At 49.6% G+C, this 16,353-nt stretch overlaps 1 protein-coding gene across 1 annotated transcript in view; it reads left to right on the top strand.

Annotated features, from left to right (window-relative positions):
• The window catches only part of MED12L (mediator complex subunit 12L), a 328,770-nt gene that overhangs the window by 55,266 nt on the left and 257,151 nt on the right, over positions 1-16,353 (top strand). Inside the window, exons 8-10 of the mRNA XM_074963764.1 lie at positions 2,444-2,593; positions 3,190-3,289; positions 4,404-4,540. Of these exons, the coding sequence (XP_074819865.1) occupies positions 2,444-2,593; positions 3,190-3,289; positions 4,404-4,540 (387 nt within the window). The remainder of the gene's footprint in view (positions 1-2,443; positions 2,594-3,189; positions 3,290-4,403; positions 4,541-16,353) is intronic.

Genomic DNA, 16,353 nt, shown 5'->3' with positions numbered 1-16,353 from the left:
ATATCTATCTGTGACAATTTTTGTTACCATCTCATGGTTGTTCACTGGTCAATTTGAAATGAGTGGTGTCAGACACATTCCTAATGTATAGGTGCCATATCACAAAAACCACCAGTAGGTTGGGTACTTCTGACAATTTCAGCTAAGAGATGAAGATCTGAATGAGCCTGGTCAATGAACATAAAGGTGACTTCTCCAGGTTACGACTGAGAGGTATCAGCAGGACAGCAGGAAGAAGCATGTGCTGGCTACTGTCCATGTTGGTACCTGTTGTGTGGACAAAAGCCCTCTGCTGGCAGAAATAATCAAAACCTCTCTCGGAGAGCACTCTGCTAGGCACGTTGAAATGCATGGTAGTCTGGCCTGTCCTCAAGAAGCCAGCGCGTGACATCAGTGACTCTTGTTAATTTCTGCCTGGTGTCAGACCTTTCATTCCTGAGCAAGGTCAAAGACAAGGTGGTAGTACACCGACTCCGGCAGCATCTAACCTCAGAAGATTTGCTAGATTTTTCGAGGTTGGCACAGAGTCAAAACAGTGTGGGTCATACTGATAGACAAGTCCCGGTGGCAATGAACCAAGGTGAGACAATGACATTCATACTACTTGCTTTTTTATCAACCTTTGACAGTATTGATCATGAGGTGCAGGTAACTCATTTACATGTGCTGGCAGGAGGTGATAGAACTAGGCTAATATAACTTTTTTTCCTTTCTAAAAAGGCTCAGTTATGATGAGCAGCTGCTTCTCCTCCCTAAGAGCTCTGACGTGCAGAGTACCTCAGGGCTCAGTTCTATTTCTGCTTCTGTTTAACATCTACTTGATGACACGGGTTGTGATGTCAACAATATGCTGATGACATGCAGCTCTATGTATCTCTCAGGCATCACTTTCTCACAGGCCATGGCACCTGAGGGAATTGAGAGCCTGGGTGAATACCAGCTGGCTCAAACTGAACACCAGGGACACTCAATTAATACTAAGTGAAGAAGGTAAATGGGAACATGAGTACCTCTTCCTCCATCAAGGGCTGGTGACTGTACTAGGATAATGCAAAGTCTATGGACTCCTCACTGACTCAGGAAAATCAAATTGCAGCTAGAAGAGAGTTTTTGCCACTCCCAGCTAGCAAGACTTCTCCTGTTCCTCTTGGACAAGGACCTGCCATTAATGTTTGTCGCTTCCATATTGGATTACTGCCACGTGCTCTTTTTCTCTCTTAGCACAGACAAATTCATAAAGCTGGTAAACAACACAGTGGCTTATTTCCTAACTGTAACAGTTCAAAGAGACTATATAATGCTTTGCTACCTGCGCTGGTTCTCCTTGTATCACCAGATCAGTGCTGAGTTTTGGTACAGATTCACAAAGCTGTCAATGGGACATGCCCAGGTTATTTTCAAATGACACTTCTCGGGCAACCTGTTTAGCAGGTTACTGTTGTTGGAGTCCAGATCTGGATTTGTGAGAGCAAGAGGTAGATCCTCTCAACAACACAACCCAGGACTCTGGAACATGTTCCCAAAAGAAGCTGGGAAGAACCTTACTCTAGCTGTTTTTCAGATCATGAGTTAAGATCCATCTCTCCTTCACCAAAAAAATTTGCAAACCACCAAGGCAAAAGAAAACACAGTGGCAAGCTCAGAAGCAACTTAGAATTTATTTTCTTACTTTCTAAAAGTAATTTAGAGCAGGATAGGTTGCTGAATGGAACCCAATCAAGAGGTCCTGCTTATACCTCGATGATGAACAACCCTCGTGATGGGTGAAATCTTGTGCCCGATGAAGTCAATGGCAAAACTCCTATTGACTTCAGTGGGGCATGATTTCCCCTGGTGGATTTTAATCCTTGTACGGCACTAGATACCATAGCAATAGTCATTTTTATAATGGTTTATAAATGAACATCAGTCTTCATCCAGCACCTTTCAGGAACAGTAGATTTACTTAAAAATAAGGTGCATTTGAATGGCTCCTTTGTGTTTTAAAATCTGATAGGAAAGCATATTTTAATTAATGACATAAATTTTAAGTTTTCACACATAGCTTCTCTTTGTAAACGAAACCCAAAAATGACACCTTTTTTGCTAAAAGTTATTCATGTTTCATAGGCAGTGTCTGATGGAAATTAGCCTTCAGTGGTGTCTTTGATGACAGTATGAAAGCAATACAAATGTAAAGTGAGCAAGTATGTATTTAAATTCAATTTTCAAATTAATAATGAATAAGGAAAATACCATTTTAATTTAATTTCCCGCACTGATGTTTTAAAAAGCAAATGGTTTTGCAAAGGCCTCTTTTTAGTCATTTTCACTGCACTTGTGAGGCAGAAGTGATTTAGTTCAAGAGACTATCTCCTTTTGTTGGTGTTTAGCTGTGACCCTGTCTGTGGCAAATGTTCTGCAAAGGAGATTACTTCTAACTACTTTACATTGTCGCTTGCAGACTGTAACTCTCTGTTGCCCAAGTGCCTTGGTGTGGAATTATTCCACGAATGAAAGTAAGAGCATTAATCCAGGCTCTCCTCTGGATTTACTTCAAGTTGCTCCATCTAGTTTACCTATGCCAGGTGGAAATTCAGCATTTAATCAGCAGGTAGGCTTGTGTTTTACAGGGCAAAGGTCTATATTCTGTGTACCTTCCAAAAACATAATATTTCATGCTCATTAAGACTAGCAAATTTAGGTATGCCTATATTCTTGGTTTGGGATTAGTTACATGTTAGCTTTAGAATTGTATTAGTTATGGTGTACTAAATTGTTTGGCAAATCTTTATGAATGATGGGATTGTTTGGATTAAAGTATTGTGCATTTGAATAGCAGTATTGTTAATGCTTTCAAAGTAAAGATCTTGAGTTAATTTAAATTGATGTTATTTAATGGCACAAAACAACAAATAACAGGAGACTTGTTGCAGCTGCTAGTAAAGTTGCGACATTCATGGCCTGAAAAACTTTCACTCATACAGTATTGTTGGGTTGAATATAAGTCCTGAAATGAAGATATTTCAGTATAGATAATGTTTAAAAAAAATCAAATCAGGTGAACACTCTGTGCTTGAGGGTACTTTTTCCTAATATAGGAAAAATTGCGATACACTGTTGTATACCTTACTCATGCAGAGAAATGTGCTTGAGATGAGAATTGTGGCTTCCCAGCCACTAGCTAATAAGCAACAATAATCTTTTTAGGTTCGGACAAAGATTTATGAAGTAGAACAGCAGATAAAACAACGAGGTTGTGCTGTGGAGGTGCGATGGTCTTTTGACAAGTGCCAAGAATCAACTGCAGGTAAAGCAAGTCAAATGCAAAGTAAATGTTGAAAAATGTGGGTCTTAGGTTTTACATATTTGTGTGTTAGGGCTTGATTACATCACATTGTGATTAATTTTAGGCGTAGATTTGATAGACTGACACAAAGTAACAGGCACCATGTATTTTTTTTCGTTTTTGGATTGGTGGTGTGTTAGCATAAATATTAGTCGGGAGGGATCATTACAATTCAAGTTCTGGGCTTAGTGAATCCTAAGCTCTTGGACCAAGTGGGGATATGAAAATTTGCAGAAATAGCCTCTTCAGTCAATAGGGGATAATTTTCCATGACTCTCCTGCTGACACAGGACTAAGTGGTTTTGGGCTCCTGAGGGAAACCGTATGTAACCCATCTGAACTGTAGGGTTGGTCGATGTGAGAAGGGAGCATGTAAAGATCCCTGGGGGTGGGAGTGTTCCAAGAAGGGCAGTGAGGACACCACCTAAGGACTGGAGAAACTTGCAGTTTTAATAGTAGGGTTTGTGTGTGCATAGATTTCTGGTAACAGACAGGATTTGGTTAATCTCTAGATGTATTTTTAGAATACAAGAAAGTATTTAGCATACCATATCTTTCATCATTGGATCAGCTATTGCTTACTAAACATCACCATCTGCAGCTTTGGTGGGCTGCAGTAGCTCAGAGGATTGATAAAGAGAGTGAGTGCGTTTGGTCTTACGTCATTGGTTCAAATCTAGCCCCGGTTGATAGTGACTGACCATTCTTTTTGCTTTTCAGAGACCAATGGGGAAGCTAATTTGATTTTAGTCATGTTGGCTGAGGACAGGAGTCCATGTCAAAGAATCATAGAATATCAGGGTTGGAAGGGACCTCAGGAGGTCATCTAGTCCAACCCCCTGCTCAAAGCAGGACCAATTCCCAGTGTCATCAGATCCACCACCCAAATTAGCACTTTCATAGTACCATAAACATTAAATTCAATTTCCCTCCTTTTTTAGGGGTGGGGTGGAGATGGCTTTTGTGTTCATTTCACCCAGACGTTAGTGCTGCGTGCATCCAGTGAAAACAGTTTTAACAAAGAATTTTTCTGGTAAACTATTTGGTTACTTTTTTTTTAAACTTTCATATCTAGGGGTCACCATCAGCCGAGTTTTGCACACACTGGAGGTCTTGGATCGACACTGTTTTGACAGATCAGATTCCAGCAATTCAATGGAGACTCTTTATCACAAGATTTTTTGGGCAAACCAGAACAAAGATAACCAAGAGGTAATTAAGGTTCTCCCAACCCACTTCAGAAATTGTAGGCTCATGATTCCTTTATTCATTGCAATAATTTTATAAAAGTTTGGCCTTAAAGTTTCATATCTTTGTTTAGTTTACATGCACTGGGTGATTAGTTGTTAGGAAAAAATGGTTCCTCATTGTTATGAGAGACTTCTTCAGTGTTATATGACCTAAGTCCTTTTTTATAAGGAATACTCTTTCTCCACTGGAGCATAGCTCCCTTGCCCCTCCGATCCATTCCCTGGCAGAAGCTGCGAGATGGGGGAAGCCCTGACCCCATTCCTGGCAGAAGCCACGGGACGGGGGAAGCCCCCACAGCAGCTCCTCCTCCAGAAGCGCATCCCCCGTCCCCAGGAGAAACCCCTCCCGCAGCAGTCCCGACCCTGGCAGAAGCCCCCAAGCAGGGGTAGCCCCGCCCCCAGGCAGGGGTAGCCCCCCCCCCCGTGGGTCCCAGTCCTGTCTCTGGCAGAGAGAGCCCCCAGTGCCCCGACCCCACTGGGTGGGGTGGGAGAAGCCCCAGCGCCCTGATCTTGGTCCCCTCCAGAAGTGTGGCACCTGGACCCCTGCTGCAGCCCCGGGACTGGAGGAGCTGTCACTCCCCGCTATGGCGCTGGGGCTATGGTGCAGGGACAGTGCTTCTCCAGTCTTGGGGCTGCAGTGGGTGGGGGAGCAGGGAGGAGAAAGGAGCAAATGGGTCACAGGGAGGGCGGAATGGGGAGGGGATCACTGGGTGGCATAGGGACTGCTTCCCAGGGAAGAGGCAGAAAGGGGTGGGGTGTGGGCGGGCCCATAGATGGAAGGGGTAGAACGGAGCGAGACCACAGGTGGAAGGGGTGGGAAAGAGCCCCCCACTTGCTCTGACCCAGGGCCCTGGGAAACCTTAATCTGCCTCTGGGGCTGACTAACCTCTGCAGGCCATGCATGGGAAGAGTGAAATTGATCCCATAGCCGTCTGCAGAACCTAACTTTGGCTCATAATGGGCTAGTCCAGCACTATCCACTTCAAACAGTTCCAAGAATCTGTCAAAGCTGCCTTCATCCTAATAACAAATACTGCATTTATATAATTTCACAGCATGATTATAGGGTATGTATGTGTGTTGTAACAGGGATTCTATCACCACAGTCTTGATTCTGGATGCCAGCCGCAAATTCTGATATATTCAATTAATTAGATTAAAATAAAATAGAATTAACTGCAAAGCATATACATAGGTGTAAAATCCTGTTCCAATGAGAGTGTTGCTGTTGACTTCCATGGAAACAGGAGCTCACTCAGAGTGTTTAAGCCTATTGAATGATCTTCCACTCCCTTCCTTTGTCATCCCTTGTTGTGTTAAGATTAATTTAGAGCTGTATCCTGTAATCCTTACTCATGCAAGTATCCCACTGAAATGTCATGCAAGTATGACTTGTGAGTAAGGTTTTGATGGATCAAGCCTTTAGGTTCCTGTAGCAAAGTGAAAATTGGGATCCAGTCAGGGGTGCTGAGAGCCACTGAATCAAACTGTAAACCCTGTATATGATGGAAACCACTTCAAACCATTGGGTGCTTCCACACCTCCAGCACCCCTAGTTCCAGCATATATGGATCAAATTACAAAGTGGATTAAATAGATCAGCAGATACTGGTACAGAAACTTTCAACACATTTGATTCTTGTGATTGTTTCGTGTATAAATATACAGTTGTAGCCCTTACATAGTTTGGTAATTTTAGAACTACAGCAAGATCCCCTTCAAACTACATATTTTAGACTCCTGTATGTGGATGGGTTGGAAGGATTTTTTTGTTCTGCTGGGGTCCAAGAGGAGGCGTTTACTGCAGTGGAGTCAGACTGAAATGATGGTGGGGAAAGAGAGAGGAAGAAGAAATGTTAAAGCAAGACGATGAATTTGGTGAAGGTTCTGAATCTTAAATCATGGTGAAGAAGCTGGGAGTTTTCCCCAACAAAAGTCTGAAACTCTTAAACTACAAGAAAAGTGACACCCTTTGTTGCTCCTAGCATTTAATATTTTGTTTTCATTTTCCTTCTATGGGTCAGGTTATTTGGCTCTTCCTTATTGCTCTGGTGTTTCCCAGGGTCTGAATGGATTCCTCATCTTCTGTCTGTATTTTACAAAAAGGCATTGCTGGCAGCAAAATGGAATTTCTCCATCCTTATTGTGTATCTGCTTCTCTCTCTCTCTCTCTCTTCCCCCCCTCCCCCCTTTTTCTCTTATGGTCTTTTTTGTCATTCCCATTATTTTTCTCTTCTGGCACCTGTTTGTCTCCTTTTGCTCTCCTTTCACCCTCACTCTTGCCTCTCTTTGCCCCCTCACACATCCTCAGCATTTCTTTGTACCACCACATTCTCCTGGCTCTCCACCTGGGCTGACTTCCTCCTGGCCTGTCTGACCCTCTGCTTTGTATCTTTCTCTCTGTGTTCTGCACCAGAGTAACTCTAATTTACCTGCCTCTGTTATGGAAGTGATGTTCCAAATGGCCAGATCTGCTCCTATGATTCTGAGGGGAGGGGAGGAGGTCTGCTTGGTGTGCATGTCCCAGGCAGGCAGAGCTGTGAGCTGAGGGATGCTGCAGAAACAGGTCCACAATGTGAGGTCAGGCTGAGCATTGCACGTGTGTGTGTGTGTGTGTGTGTGTGTGTGTGTGTGTGTGAGAGAAAGATAGTGAGTAGGGATTAGCACTTTGCCCTGTCCTAGAAATATATGTTTCAGATTAATTGTTTGACTCCCTGTAACTTCTTTTAGTGATCTTGGTCCCTTACTAAGTATGTCCATAACTATTGGCTTGTGCACCCTTTTGTTGCTGTATGTGTGGGGTGAGATTATTCAGAAGAGTGTAGTGCTGAGCAGCAACCTTTGTGATGCTTAGGGATGGATTTTTTTCAAAGGCGCTCAGTACCCAATGCCTTGAGCTCTTTTCAAAACAAAATCAATCACCCCCCCTTATTTTTGGTGTCTAAATGGGAGCTGAGATCTCTTGAAAACTTGGCCCCAGTTCTGGGTGCTGAACTTTTCTGTTAAAATCTGGCCCTTCCTTTGCAGAGTAGGTAGGGTTGCCAACTTTCTATTGGCATAAAACTGAACACCTGAGCCCCACCCCTTCCCCAGGGCCCTGCCCCACTCACTACATTCCCCTTCCCTCTGTGGCTCACTCTCCCCAACCCTCACTCGCTTTCACTGGGCTGGGGCAGGGGATTGGGATGCGGGTGGAGGTGAGGGATCTAAATGGGAGTGCGGGCTCTGGGGTGGGGCCAGAAATTAGGGGTTCAGGTTGCGGGAGGGGGCTCCGGGCTGGGGCAGGAGGTTGGAGTGTGAGAGGAGTGAGGGCTCTGGGTGGGGCTGGGGATAAGTTTTTTTGGGGTGCAGGAAAGGGGCTCCGGGCTGAGGGATTCGGAATGTGGGAGGGGGCTGTGGGTTTAGGCAGGGGGTTGGGGTGTGCGAGGGGTGAGGGCTCTGGGCTGGGGATGGGGATGAGGGGTTCAGGGTATGTGGGGGGGCTCTGGGCTGGGGCAGGGGGTTGAGGTGCAGGAGGGTGAGGATTCTGGGCAGGGGGTACAGGCTCTGGGGTACAGGAGAAGGCTCAGGGTTGGGGCGTGGGCTTATCTCGGGCAGCTCCTGGTCAGTGGTGCAGTGGGGCTGAGGCAGGCTTCCTGCCTGTCCTGGCTCTGTGCTGCACCCCAGAAGTGGCCGGCAGGTCTGGCTCCTAGGCGGTGGGGGAGAGGACAGGAGGCTCCATGGCATGCGCTGCTCTCGCCTGCAGGCACTTCCCCCCAGCTCCCATTGGCTGGGAACCGGTCAATGGGAGTGCGGAGCTGGTGCTCGGGGTTGGGGCAGCACGCGGAGCCCGTGGCGCCCCGCCCCCCACCTAGGAGCTGGACCTACTGGCCACTTCCAGGGCGGAGCACGGTGCCCAGGACAGGTAGGGAATGCTAGCTTGCATTAGCACCGCTGACCGGGCTTTTAATGGCCCAGTCAGCGGTGCTGACCAGAGCCGTCAGGGTCCCTTTTCAACCGGGTGTTCTGGTTGTAAACTGGACACCTGGTCGCCCTAAGAGCAGGCCATTTTCTGAAGGCTTTGAAATGGCAACTTTATTCCAGTATATGGTGGTGGGGAGTTATGAGGCATTCTCACAGTAATCTGTTGAAGTCAAACATACTTGCACGTTGGTTATATAGCATTAGCTGGTTAGAGGAATTAGGAGGAAAATAAACACATTTATGCCAGTTGGTTGAGAGACTTTAGTTTTCCCCTCCTGTCCTCCCTGTTTGGCTCCTAGGCTTATGTTAAATTGCAAAGTGTTCCCTTAAACGAGCAGAACCTGAATAGGGTTTTCAGAGGATTGTAACTTGCTGCTTGATATGATGCGTATGTTGACTAATAGGAAGTGGGAGAGCCTTGTATTGCTGACGGGCTGTTTTCCAGTGTTTACTGAACATTATCTGATATTTGAGTTTTTAACAGTGGAAAAAATTACCTCTTTTGATGTATGTTGTCATCTGCACACTGACTTTCAGAGAGCTCCTGCATCTTAATAACTGACAGGTGTGTGGTGACCATGAGTATAATGTAAATCACAGTCTCTGTGTGTTAGTCCATGTACCTTGTACATAATTTAGGAAAGTGTAGTTGAGCCACTAGGTGGCAGTTTGTTTGCACCTTTATGGGCCTTGCAAGTTTACTTATACCAGCTGTACTTCATCTTTACCTTTGTAGAAGTCACATACTCAAGAGAGTAGATCTGTACTCAGCTAGAAGGCCTCTGACTTGTATCTGGTCTTGATTTCAGTCTGTTAGATGCAGGCTGTCTCTGTGTTTGCAACAAGAAGCTCTCAATCATGGGCTTATGCCTGTACTCCTATTTTTAGCTAACCATTTATGTAACATTTGTGGCCTGTCCTTGTTTTTTATAGTGCTCACAGCACCAGAGTGTCTGCACGCTAACAATTATTTAAAGCAAAATTCAGTATGAAGGACTGTATGCGTTATCCCTCATTGATAGGAAGCCACCGTAGCATGTTTGTATGAGTTATCCCTGATTGATAGGACTGTATGCATTATCCCTGATTGATAGGAAGCCACCATAGCATGTTTGGCATTTTTTTTTTCCTGCTTCCATGGTTGATGAATTGTAAAACTTCATCATGAAAATAGTAAATTATGGTAGTGTTTATTTTACACTATAGGAGTGCCCCAAAAGTGCTAGGCACTGTACAGAAATACAGGGAAGACACACCCCCTGCCATGAAGACCTTAGAATGAAGAGATCAAAAAATCAGATGTTTGGAGTGGTGCTTTGCCACCAACTTATCTTATTGATTACATGAAGGATTTTTTTTATGGAAGAAGTAAAAATAAATCTTTTTATTTCTTTCAGCTGTCATAGAACAAATGGCTCTTAGGGAGTGTAGTGGGGTAGTTACCCTGCTCCAGCCCTGAAGGGGTTCAGGCAGCCCTGGAGAGGGCTGCAGCTGGGAAAAAGCGAGGCTGATTGGGGGGAAGCAGCCACAGCCGGGCCCATGCCCCAGTCAGGCCACAGCTGGCCCTATAAGAGGGCTGAGGGCCAGAAGCTGAGGGAGTCTCACTCTAGCCCAGGAATGGGAATGGCTAGCTGCCTGAGAGCGAGGTGCCTTAAGTGGAGCAGTGCTGGGGGAGGGCAAAGGGAGCTGGGGAGCTCCAGCCTGTTAAAACCCCAGGCTGCAGGCCTTGATAAAGTCCCAAAAGGTACTGGGGCTGCAGAGGGGCAGCCTGAGGATAGGCAGAGGCAGCTGGTCCAACCTCCTTGCCAGTGATGAGTGGCCATTACACTGCAATCTGCCCCAGTGAGTGGGGGCTAGATGATGACTGGCAGTAGCCACTGAGGCAATGTGGGTTTAGAGGGTTGGGGGTTCCCCTGGGAGGGGAGACCCAGACTGTGGGGTACTGCGGTGGGCAGAACCCCAGGGTAAGGGGCACCGGGGTCCAGGAGGGACACGGGGGGCCATAAGGCAGGTGAGACACTGGCCTGCAGAGGGCGCTCTGGAGGTTGGAGAGCTAATTCCCGAGATGACCAGCAGGAGGCGCCGTGCCAGTGAGTCGTTACTTTGCTGCAGGGAGAGGTTTGATGAGGGTAGTGGAGTGACCTGGTAAACCAGCTGAGGAAGCGCAATTCAAGTATTGAGGTAGTGTGACGAAACAAATGTGGAAGTAGTTGTGGGAGAAATGAATGATGGGGCATCAAGGCTGGAAGAGTTTAAGGGCTGGGGGTAATGTGAACAAGGCAAATGTGGATAAGTGAAGGTATTGAGTGAAAGTATTAGGCAGGGCCTTGAAGTTTAAACTTGGTTGCAGTGGAGAAGTAGAGGATCAAGAGGGAGGTGATGTAGTCAGATTGGGCCAGAGAGATGGTCTTAGCAGCTTCATGAACATGTTGGGTAGTTGAGAGGGGGAAATGCAGATGTCCTCCCTTGGAGTGGATGGTGTGTGTGGGTGGGTGGGGGGAAGGGGGTGGAATGGCATCAGTGACAGAGAATGGGGAAGTGAAGAAGCTATGGGCTGAAAAATAGGGGTTCAGCTTTGGCTATGCAAGTTTGAATTACAGTGACATATGCAGGGGAGGAGGTACATAAATGGATTGAGTAAGACAGTGGGCAGGACGATTTTGAGAATCATTAACATAAGATGGCATTTTGAAACTGCATGAGTAGATGAGGTCACCCAAAATGAGGATCTAGAGGGGGAAGAGTGGACTAAATACTGAGGCCTGTGTGGGACACTTGCAGAAAGTGCGTGGGGCTCTTTTTCGAGTGCTTGCTCATGTGTTTTCCACAGTAGGTGTGCATGCTCACCACGTGCACCGGTAGTGGAAGTTTTTCCCTTAACAGTACCTGTAGGGGGAGCGCTGCTGCGACCCCTGGAGTGGCACCTCTATAGCACGCTATAAGGGGAGCTGCGCGCTCCCCCCACCCTCAGTTCCTTCTTGCCTCCAGTGAGGGTGTGTTGGAACTACTTGCTTCAGCTTCGCTTCAGCTCGTCCCAGAACTTGTCGTTTGTTGTTAGTGGCACCTGTGTGTGTGTGTGTTCAACAAGTTTCAGTTCAGTTAGTTAGCGTTTGGGCCGGAGCATGCCCTGTGCCCCAGGGTTTAAATCGTGTGACTCTTGCAGGTGTTCGATGCCCAGAAGTGACCCGCACGCCGACTGTCTCCGCTTCTTGGGTCAATCCCACATTAGCGACCTCTGTAAAATCTGCGGGTCCTTTAAACCTAGAACCAAAAAGGAAAGAGTCATTAGACTTCGGGCCCTTCTCATGGAGTCGGCACTAGCCCCAACCCCGGTGTCCCGAGCGGATTCGGCACCGGGCACCTTGTCTTCGGTGCACAGTGATCCCCTGGCACCTTCCAGTGGCTGGCACCGCTCCCCATCTAAGAAACAGAGAAAGGCCCCATCTTCTCAGCAGCGTCAAGAAAAAGCAAGGGGAGAGGCTAGACCTGAGTTGGGCAGCCCCGTTCCCCCCCCGGGCTCCAGAGCTCCGACTCATGTTGAGTGGAGCAGCCTGGTTGCATCGACTCAGGCCTCTCCTGATGTCCGGATGCCTTTGACCCCGGAGGCCCTGCAGGCGGCATGAGACATTATGACTCTGCAGGTCCCCGAGGCACCACCGGCACCCGGGCCCTGCTCTAGAGGCAAGCCGCTGCTGGGCTCTAGGCAGTCGACCCCAACCCGATGCAGATCCCAGTCAAGGGACTGCTCTTGGGCCCACACAGCATCCTGTCAGGGCACAGTCTCCAGCCTCCACTTTCGTCACCCACTAGGTTGTCTGGTCGGGTGCCATCGGATTGGAGTTCCAGGCACCGCTCCACGCTGAGCAGAGAGTATCGACGGGACAGGCAAAGGCGCCGTATGCGCTCCTTTTCTCGTCGGAGCTACCATAGCCGCTCCTCACGCGGGTGCCATTGCCATTCGCGCTCCAGTTCTCTCTCCTTGAGGCACTATGCCCATGACTCCCGGTGGGGATGGCCAGCGCCGCATCGTCATGGATCTAGGTGCCAGCGTCTCGAGAAGTAGTGGCTCGAGGGGGCAGTGTTCCTCGACGTTGGAGTCCCTGTCCTGTGGCAGACGTTGTCCTCGGCACCACTGATCGTATTGCTCCCATGGTACCGATAGGTCGTTGGTAACCCCGACCTCGACCCACCCGCGGCCCCCTACGTCCCAGCCCAGCCAACCCGACCAGCTGGTTGTACGATCAGTGGCAAGGGCTCCCATGGCAGGGACAGTGGTGCCAGTGGACCCCCTGGCCCCTTCTGCATGCCCAGCCAGGGGCTCGTTCGGTAGCAGGGGCATCTGAGGTTCCCTCCGCCTCACTATCCAGGCCTCCAAGGAATAAATCGGCGGGTCATGGATCCTTGGCACCGCACGTGGAGTCCGACCAAAGGATGGATCCTGCTGCGCCGGCCGACGTGCAGAGCTCCATACCGGCCTCCTCCCCCGCTCCAGATGACAAGGTTGCAGCCCCATCCCCCTCCGCACCACAGGAGGACTTCAGGGCACACCAGGAGCTACTGAAGCAAGTAGCGTTGAGCCTCCAACTCCAAGCTGAGGAGATGGCGGGACCCTCAGACTCACTCCTCAATGTCCCCTCGTCTTCGGTACTGGGCCTACCGCTGCATGAAGGGGTGGCTAACATTTCCAATGCCCTCTGGCAAACGCCGGCCTCCCTTGCGCCAATATCAAAGAAGGCAAAGCGCAAATATTTTGTGCCCACGAAAGGGAACGAGTATCTTTATACTCACCAGGCTCCCAACTCCCTAGTGGTGGTGTCTGTAAATCCGAGGGAGAGACATGGTCAACCAGGACCCACACCCAAGATAAGGACTCTAGAAGGCTGGACTTGTTTGTTAGGAAGCTTTATTCGTTGTCCACTTTCCAGCTCTGCGTGGCCAACCACCAAGCCCTCCTTAGCCGTTATGAGTTTAACTTGTGGGGGTCACTGGCCAAATTCAAACCCTCCCTTCCGGAGTGTGAAAGGAAGGAATTTAAGGTGCTTGTGGAGGAGGGTGCCGCTGTCACAAAGGCTGCTCTGCAGGCAGCATCGGATGCAGCTGACATGGCTGCTCGGTCCATGGCCTCGGCGGTGTCCGTGCACAGGTGTTGTGGCTACTGCTGTCGGGGCTCTCCACGGAGGCACAGTCTGTGATGCAGGATCTTCCCTTCGATGGCAAGGACCTGTTTGTGGAACAAACAGACGTGAAACTTCATGGCATGAAGGACTCACATACTACCCTGCAAACCCTCGGGCTTTATGTCCCGCCTGCCAAGGACAAGCCTAAGCCTCAGACTCCTGCCCCGGCTCCCCAACCAAGATATGAACCCGTCTATAAGAGGTCCAAGACCCAAAAGAGGCGACCTCAGAGGCATTCTCGCTCTGCCCCGCAGCCTGGGCCCTCGAGGGGCAAGGAGCAGGAAAAGAGGCGTTTTTGACTGGTTGAAGGAGGGTACCCGGGTGCCTCCTGAGAGGACCCTCCTACCAATAAAGTTTGCCTTTAGCAACCGCTTGTATGAGTTCTTTGCGGAATGGTCCCGAAATAACATCTGACCATTGAGTCCTCAACACCATTTCTCAGGGCTACATGCTACAGTTTGTCTCACTCCCGCCTTCCCACCCCCCCTCCCTGGGACGGCAGGGGGGACCCGTCACATGTATCCCTGCTAGAGCAGGAAGTGGGTCAGCTCCTCAGATTGGGAGCTGTGGAGAAAGTTCCAAGGGAGTTCCAGGGAAAAGGGTTTTACTCCCATTACTTCCTTATCCCGAAGGCGAAAGGGGGGCTCAGGCCTATCCTGGATTTGCGAGACCTCATTTGGTTCATGGCCAAATGTCAATTCCGCATGGTCTCTCTGGCATGTATCATACCCTCTCTGGACCCTGGCGATAGGTATGCTGCCCTGGACCTTCAGGACGCATACTTCAATATCAGTATATTCGAGGGGCACAGACGCTTCCTTCGTTTCTTGGTGGGACAGGACCACTACCAGTTTACGGTCCTCCCATTTGGCCTGTCCACTGCACCCAGCGTATTCACAAAGCGTATGGCGGTCATGGCGGCCTACCTAAGATGCTGAGGGGTCCAGATATTTTCCTACCTCGATGACTGGCTGCTCAAGGGCAGTTTGCGGTCTCAGGTGCAGGACCATGTGGAGCTGCTCTTGGCTACTTGTGCCAACCTGGGCCTCCTAGTAGACGAGGCCAAGTCGACATTGGTTCTGGTGCAGCGCACAGAATTCATAGGCGCTCTCCTGGATGCCTTCAAGGCCACAGCCTCCCTTCCCCGGGCAGGTTCCAGACGCTGAAGGGGCTCATATCCTCGGTCACGGAGTTCCCCGTGACCACAGCCAGGGCAAGCCTGCAGCTCCTGGGCCACATGGCGGCGTGCACATACGTGGTTCGCCACGCCAGACTTCGGATGAGGCCCCTCCAACTCTGGCTGGCCTCAGAGTTCTCCCAGGCCTGGGACAGGCTAGACAAAGTCCTCACGGTACCAGCGCTTGTGATCGCCTTGCTAAAATGGAGGTCCTGCCTGGTCAATATGCTCCAGGGGATTCCCTTCTGGGGCCCAACCCCCCCGCTAGACCTAGTGTCCGATGCGTCGGACTTGGGCTGGGGGGGCCCACATAGGGAGCTCACAGACCCAAGGGATGTGGTCGCCTCGGAGTTGTCCCTTCACACAAATGTCAGGGAGCTCAGGGCAATACGCTTAGCCTGTGTGGCTTTCAGCTCACAACTGCATGGCAAGGTGGTCAGAGTACTCACGGACAACACCGCTGCGATGTTTTACATCAACAAGCAAGGTGGGGCGAGGTCCTCGGCCCTCTGCCAGGAAGCCATCAGGCTCTGGGAGTTTTGTATAGCCCACGACATCTCCCTGAAGGCTTTCCACCTACCAGGAGTCAACAACACACAGGCTGATTGCCTGAGCAGGGTTTTCTCTTCCCAACACGAGTGGTCGCTCCACTTGGAGGTCACTCACCAGCTCTTCGAAGTGTGGGGCACTCCCCAAGTAGACCTGTTTGTGACCCGACAGAACTGGCGTTGCCACCAGTTCTGTTCCAGGTGGGGGTGGGGAGGAACATGATCTCAGATGCCTTCATCCTGCCATGGTCGGGTCAATTCCTCTACGCCTTTCCCCCATTCCCCCTCATTGGCAAGGTCCTGGAGAAAGTGAAAATGGACAAGGCACAAGTCCTCCTGGTCGCCCCAGCTTGGTCCCGGCAGCATTGGTACAGGACCCTCCTGAGCTTGCTGGTGGCCCCTCCGCGGCTGTTGCTGCTCTGCCCAGACCTACTTTCCCAGGACCCGGGCTGCTGCCTCCATCCCAAGCTGGCCGCCCTCCATTTGACAGCGTGCCTGCTCAATGGCTAGATGCAGAGGAGAGAAGGTGTTAGGAAGGGATCAGGCGTGTCCTCCTAGAAAGTAGGAAGCCATCCACATGCCGAGCCTACCTGGCAAAGTGGTCCAGGTTCACCAGGTGGGTGGGTGAGTGGGGTACTTCCCCAGGGTCTGCCCCTCTCCGACTTATCCTCCTTCACCTTAGACCTCAGGGTCTGGCACCTTCCTCCGTCAGGGTGCACGTGGTGGCTATATCGGCGTTCCATCCGCCAGTCCAGGGCTGCTCGGTTTTCTCCTATGCCATGACCGCGCGTTTCCTCAAGGGGCTAGACCGGTCCTTTCCATATGGTAGAACCCCCGTTCCACAGTGGGATCTAAACTTGGTGTTATCCCGCCTCACGGGGCCCCTGTTTGAGCCCATGGCCACATGCTC

This window comes from Natator depressus, chromosome 9, assembly GCF_965152275.1.
Source record: "Natator depressus isolate rNatDep1 chromosome 9, rNatDep2.hap1, whole genome shotgun sequence".
NCBI classification, from domain to species: domain Eukaryota; kingdom Metazoa; phylum Chordata; order Testudines; family Cheloniidae; genus Natator; species Natator depressus.
The sequence above is the reverse complement of the archived record's forward strand: the minus strand, read 5'-3'. Positions and strand labels throughout refer to the sequence as shown.